Here is a 6921-nt window from a genome sequence, read left to right on the forward strand (position 1 = left end):
CTGCAGTTTCTCTCATGAACAGCAGAGGGCACTTCCGACAATGCGAGCGAAAGCGCTTTTGAAGTATGAATAGTCTGGCGCAAGTGATGACGTCATTAATGGTTCTCGTGCCAAACGCGCCAAAGTGCGCACGTGAAGTATGTAGAGCCCTTAAGGGGGAGAGTGTAACGGAGGCTAACTAGCACAGAGTTGGCGTGGAACGTTGGTAAACCTCCCTCCGATAACTTCATACAGTCTCGTGCCGTTGGGCCGATAGACTAGTCTCTTGGCCCAGCGGTATCGTACTGTGTCTCCCATTGCCGAACTGTTGTAGTTGACGAGGATGCAGGTTCGATCACCGAGGGGGGTGAACAGGTGCAAGATGACCTCCGTCACACCCATCATGCATCTATCTCTCTTTCTTTCTCCCCCCTCTCTATTTTTTATTTCTTTATCTCTTTCTTTCTCTCTCTCCAGCGGACAGCAGATCCCAGGTGCAGAGGGCCCGTTACGAGGCAGCCAACTGGCAATACAAGTATGGCTATGAGATCCCCGTGGACATGTTATGCAAGCGCATCGCTGACATCTCTCAGGTGTACACCCAAAACGCAGAGATGAGGCCGCTGGGTTGCTGTAAGTATCTACTAGTAAACCCTCAAACGTGCCTAACTTACATGACCTACACAGGTGTTGGTTATACAAGACACATTTGAAGATGATTATGCACTAGCCAGGCTGTGCCCTCCTAGTGACGCAACTAGTCAGGTCAAGAGCAATGCAAGTACTTTCTGAGTACCCGTAAATACGGGAACTCCTCCCGCTCTGTCGATAAGCAAACAACCATAAACAAACCAAGGGAGGCAGGTCAACCATGCCGTTTGGGAAACGTTAATTGTTATGCTCTTGGTCAGACCAAGTCTCGAAGAGAATTGAACGTCGATTATAATAAGGCTAATTATGCACAGCCCTGATGCTGCAATTTAAATATGACTGTTTATGTACTCAACGTTCCACAACATGATTACTAGTTACTGTAGTTATTTGACTGTAACCCAGTTCACAACAACTACATGGCCTACACAAATGTGCACGTAAGTTCATGCTTCGTGGTTCCACTCCGATAGATGTGTTATCTTTGAAGCAGCCGTCTGTGCTGTATCAAAACAAAAAGGGGTGGGGTCTTCTATTGGAAACATAAGACTTCATGGTTACTCTGCAATAGACTACCAGTAATTAGCTTTTACAGCAATTGTTTGTGCTGTATCAAAACAAAAGGAAAGGTAATCTATTGGAAAAAACACAAGTAGAGCACCAGGTCGAGGCTGCACATGTGTATATGTCATTGTGGGCAGAGTGGCGGCGTAGAGCTTCAGTCATGTCTTGCTGAAGTCAGTAGTTTCCAACAGGACGCTTGTGAAATGTCACATCACTTAAGCTGCCTGTGTAAGTGTAGCTGTAAGATGCTGACACAGTGGAAGTTTCTGATTGTGTGTGGTTTGTTGTACGTTTTGTATTTGAGATCGAGGTGTGATTGTCGTCTGGTTGAATGACTTTTTTGATGATGGGGTTTGTGTATTATTTCAGGAGTTTAGTCGTAAGCAACTGGATCTCAAGCCGTCATCGCTTTGAGAGGCCCAGTTGCTTACATCTCAACATTTTTGGCATCATGGATAAATGGATAAATTATTTTTGTCATTATTATTATTTATTTGTTTTGGAGTCTTTAGCCTTTATTCAGGTGGAGACAGGAAACTAGTGTGAGAGACGGATGGGGTTGGGTTGGGAAATGACGTAGGATAGATTCAATCATGGGTCTCCTATCGGCAATACTGCCCCCATATATGTGGTTCAGCATGTTGCCCCGCTGCGCCACACAATCCCCAAATGAATGACGAACCTCAGGCATATGGTTTGTTGATGTGTTGTGTTTTTCTGTGCAGGTATGATTGTCATTGGGATGGATGAGGAGCTGGGGCCTCAGCTCTACAAGTGTGACCCCGCCGGCTACTACTGCGGCTTCAAAGCCACGTCTGCCGGGGTCAAGCAGACGGAAGCCACCAGCTTCCTGGAAAAGAAGGTCAAGAAGAAACTGGATTGGACATTTGAGCAAACAGTTGAGGTACGTAAGCGTACGTTCGAGAGCGTGTGTGTGGGTGTGCAGATATATATGTGTGTGTGGGTGTGTGGGTGGATGGCGTATGTCTGCTCTGTCTCTCAGTGTTGAAAGTATTACTGGGTGTGGCTGTGAGTTTTGGGATGGGTGTATACGAGAGGTGGTTCTTGATGTCCTAAAGTCCCAAAGAAAAGGCTGATTTATGATATCTGTTGTTTACGACAGAGGTCTTTGTCATTCGCCCTTCTTCAATACAGAAATGTTTTTCAAACTGCCATCACTTGCAGTGACAATCTGTCACTCTCAAGGACTGAATGCTCTTGAAACTCTATGCTACATGAAAACAATGAAAGAAATGAGATATCTGGGAGACAAGACGCCCTAAAGTTTTCTGCGAATTACGCTTTTGCAAAGTTGCATGTCATAGATTGCATCATATTGGTGGGTGGGTATTGCTGAATAATGAATGTGAAACCCAACCAAAGCACAGCGACCCTTGGATCCCAGGCTCATACGGTCATACAGATGTCAATCACATTGATGGTTTACCACCAGTGGAAGAAAATAGAATAGTACAGTATTTCATATTAAATAATGAAATTGGTGAGATGCACAGATGAATAGAGGCAGTGGGCCAGATGCTATTTCCTAATTATCAGAATGGTTTTGGAGTTATAATGTGTATTTTGCTTTCTACTTAAAGGTGCAGTAACCTTAATATGTTTAGTAGTTTATTTCCAGAATTCATGCTGCCCAACCACAAATGTTACCCTTTCCACAAATACTTATCACCGCCATCAAATTCTGAGCATTCATTATGATTGGGAAAATTGCACTTTTCATACATGAAAAGGAGGGTCCTCTCCATGTCTGCCGGTTTGAATTTCCAGAAATATAAATTTTTAGCTGCAAAATTCCCTGTACTTTTGTCATGCTAGTAAATATCAGTTAATTACTTAGTAAATGTTCATGAAAAGATCAAGGTTGGCAATTGGCAGACAGTTTCATTGAGCAACATGGTTACAATAGGTGCATAGTAGGGATGCAAACGATTAATCGATTCATCGACTTTAATCGATCAATGATTTAATCGATTAAAAAACATTAATCGCAATTAATTGACAATTCAACTGACAACAGACCCAGGTGAAATGGGCATGTGAATAGTGTGTGTGAAGAGGGGTGTGAATAGTGGAAATATGTAAATCACCTTTGGATTAAATAATTTAAATAGAATTCATTTAAATGTGGTATTTTATCTCAATTTTTAATTAAAATTGTTAGAATTAGTAGTTTTTTTCCGAGAAACATCAACATTTAATTAACATGAAATTGGGGGGAAAACGCCGCTTATCAATTAATCGTAAGTCAATCGATAAGACTATCAACTAATGATTAATGAATTAATCGATAATTTGCATCCCTAGTGCATAGTGCACCTTTAAGCACTGGGGAGATTTGAACTAGCCACTTCACAGAGTATTAGCAACCAGGGCTTGAAAACGAAATTATTTTTCAATCATTCCGTTCCGAACGGTTCAGGTAGGCCTTTATTTAGCGTTTTCGTTCCTGAATTCGTTCCGCCACCAAAATTTCGTTCCTGAACCGGTTCGGAACGCAAAATATTGTTCGTTCTTATCGTTCCCGGAAGTGTTTTGCGGGCCTATCACGTCTATTTTTATGGACTGTACCTTATACCTAGAATAGACGTACCCATTATTATTTGCCCTTGATTTACACAATAGCTACTCTATCCCCAAAAATAATAGTCTAAATCACAGGCCGCATCCAAAAACATTCAGATGGGCTATCCCTCCCACATATAGCCTACAGACTTACTGTAGCCTATGAATAATTTCTTATCAAAAACATTTCTGGATACGTGCTAAACTCCTTACCTGGCTGTAAGTTTTATCCATATGGAGATCTTGCGCTATAATTCCTAACCCTGCATGGTGTAGATATGGTGTAGCTGGTCTGTTGCTGACAAATATCTCCAATTTCCTGTTTAACTCTACAGCGCAAACACTTCAAAGTATGCTTCAGGGTATGTTTTTGTGAAATTTTATAAAATATAGAGAACAAAATAAACCGTTATTAACCGGTTTTGTGGATTTCAGATTAACGTTTCTGTTCAGGAACAGTTGATGACCATTTCGTTTTCGTTCTGTTTCTGCTCCTCATAAAATTGCGTAAAATTCCGTTCGTTCCCGTTTTCGGTTTTCGTTCCTTGAACCGGTTCGAAGCCCTGTGAGCAACAGTGTATTTGGTATTTTATGTAATAATGATAGATATGGTCAAATTGGGCATTGCAACCATTTTAGTGAAGTGGAGATAAAACTGACTTCATACTTCGCCTTTATCTGCATTCAGCATCAGTGTCTGTGACCTTGTGTCTGGAGTCTTTTTTAATAAATACAATGTCTGTTATTTAGACTGATTAGGGTCCATATGTCCACTGTGCTTGTTTTTATTTGTCTATATCTTTTAAGGATTAACAACCTTGGTATTGGTCTATAATGGTGGTCAATGATGGTACCTTATGACGTTTATATGGGTCTGACTTGAAATGACGAAGCAGTGCACACACATACAGTTCAGGATGGGAGGGAAATTTCAGAACGATGAAAGTTTCGGTCAACTAAGTCTGGCATGGCATGTTAGATGGCCATGTCATGAAATTCAGATATGATTGCATGTTCTTGTGATTACTGTTTCCTGGTGCGTGCGTACACACACACACACACACACACCAGTGTACAATGTTATCAGTGTATAATTGCTTGCAGTGCTGATATGATGCACCATACGGCTTCACTTCTCGGAAAAGCAGGCCCAAAAATTCAAAGAAACTCACTATTGCGTAAGTTTCGTCGTCTAATGACTCGACTCGAAAAAGGAGCGTACACTAACTGCGCTACACTATATGAAATCAGATTCGGAATGAGCGTCTTGGTTTGGTTTCGCGTTCACTTGGGATTTGATTGCCAGCTCATTGTGTATGTGCTGTACCCATTTCCTGTTGTCCTGTCACATAATGACTACCGGTACTCTGTTTTTAAGTATATTTTATGGGCTAAAGAGGGAGGAGATACGGAGGCACTTCAAGTAAAGTTCAAAACTCCTTTATTGATATGTGTCTTAATATATCCGAATGAACACCATGCGTTTAGCCACCAAAGCAACCAACTTGTCATATTATAATATTTATGGCCTTTGTGTCATTATGGTGTGTATTTTATTGTGTATTGATATGGCAGGGAAGATTTGGAGAGGAAGTGAGTAAGGCATAAAATAGAATTGGTAATGACTCTCATTTGAACCTGGGTCCCCGAATGCCATAATTTGATGCCCATTCATTGTTTGGTATATGAGAGGTGTGCATTAGCGCCCCCGTAAAGTGACTACTTCCTGTGTTACCCCACAGACGGCCATAACATGCCTGTCCACCGTGCTCTCCATCGACTTCAAGCCCTCAGAGATCGAGATCGGCGTCATCACCAAGGATCAGCCCAACTTCAGGTTGGTACTACAGTGTTCGTGGGAACTGTGTCACTCTGTAGTAGCACATCAAAGCTCTTTCTTCCCCGCTCTCTCTCTCTTTCTCTCGCTCTCGCTCTCTGCGTTTGTGTCTCTCTTACCTTCACTCCCCTTTCTTTCTTTCTTTTTTTGCCTCTCTCTCAAAGAAAACAGGAAGTCTTCTTGCAGAGAGAGAGTGCTAGGGTGACCAGAAGGTCTCAGGTTGACACTCGTAAAACCAGCACGAGCGAGAAGTTGAGGGGAAATGTTATTGAGTTTACCGTGCAGTGACTCTCTACCACTCTCTCTCTCTCTCGCTCTCTTGCTCTCTCTCTCGCTCTCTCTCTCTCTCTCTCGCTCTCTCTCTCTCTCTCTCTCGCTCGCTCTCTCTCTCTCTCGCTCTCTCTTGCTCTCTCTCGCGCTCTCTCTCGCGCTCTCTCTTGCTCTCTCGCTCTCTCTTGCTCTCTCGCTCTCTCTTGCTCTCTGTCTCTCTTTCAGGCATTGTGCTACTACAAAGTGATTCTCCTTCTTCAAATATACATAACATGAAGTGAACATCGGGGAAAATGCAAATGTTGTTGTATATAATTCTCATCCATTTGTTTTTGTGTGTGTGTGTGTGGCCAGGATTCTAAGCGAGGCAGAGATTGACGTCCACCTGGTGTCCTTGTCAGAGAGGGAGTGATGAAGAGCCGGCGAGGTCTTCTTGAGCAGTGCTGCAATGGGCTCGCCCCCAGAGCCGCGCAGGGCAGTAAACCACCCTGACCACCCCCCCTAGCACCCCAAACATCAACCCTGTGTCCCTCCCTGACCCCCTGACCCAGGAAGCACTACGACACACAACACACACTCAACTCAACTGGCTGCTGTAGCATGGAACGGCTAGCCAGCCAGACAGGCCCCTTTTTTGCTGTTTATTTAGCTTTTTCAATTTCTGGTTCAATAAATAACTTTTTGGAGAAAAAAATATGCCTTTGAGGTCTTTTTTTAAAGTTGCTGGCTGATTTGTGCATCTTTCCATAAATGAACTCGAACTGCATCAATCGCTTATGTTGGAACCTGAAATTCTGAAATACATTATTAACAGACTTTCACTTAGTCTGCCATAAATTAGACTTTCAGACTAGTTGTCGTCTCAGCTCTTAGGAGGTCTTTATTTGCCAATGCACCTTATTCTGAGAGAGGTTCACTGCCAGATCTGCCTCTGTACAGTCTGTTAGGGAGGTGTCGAAGAATCGTATTACTGTTTCAAAAGTTGCAGTTCATATTTTGTAAATCCTCCCTCTGGGTGTAATGCAATACCGGAACAC

The 6921-nt window shown here is 42.7% G+C and overlaps 1 protein-coding gene across 1 annotated transcript in view; it reads left to right on the forward strand.

The window, feature by feature from the left end:
* psma6a (proteasome 20S subunit alpha 6a) overlaps positions 1–6578 on the forward strand; it is an 8385-nt gene extending 1807 nt beyond the window's left edge. Inside the window, exons 4-7 of the mRNA XM_063224042.1 lie at positions 457–612; positions 1920–2098; positions 5520–5614; positions 6239–6578. Coding sequence (XP_063080112.1) covers positions 457–612; positions 1920–2098; positions 5520–5614; positions 6239–6296 — 488 coding nt within the window. The 3' untranslated portion in view covers positions 6297–6578. The remainder of the gene's footprint in view (positions 1–456; positions 613–1919; positions 2099–5519; positions 5615–6238) is intronic.
* Positions 6579–6921: the final 343 nt, after the last annotated feature.

This window comes from Engraulis encrasicolus, chromosome 19 (assembly GCF_034702125.1).
Source record: "Engraulis encrasicolus isolate BLACKSEA-1 chromosome 19, IST_EnEncr_1.0, whole genome shotgun sequence".
NCBI classification, from domain to species: Eukaryota; Metazoa; Chordata; class Actinopteri; order Clupeiformes; family Engraulidae; genus Engraulis; species Engraulis encrasicolus.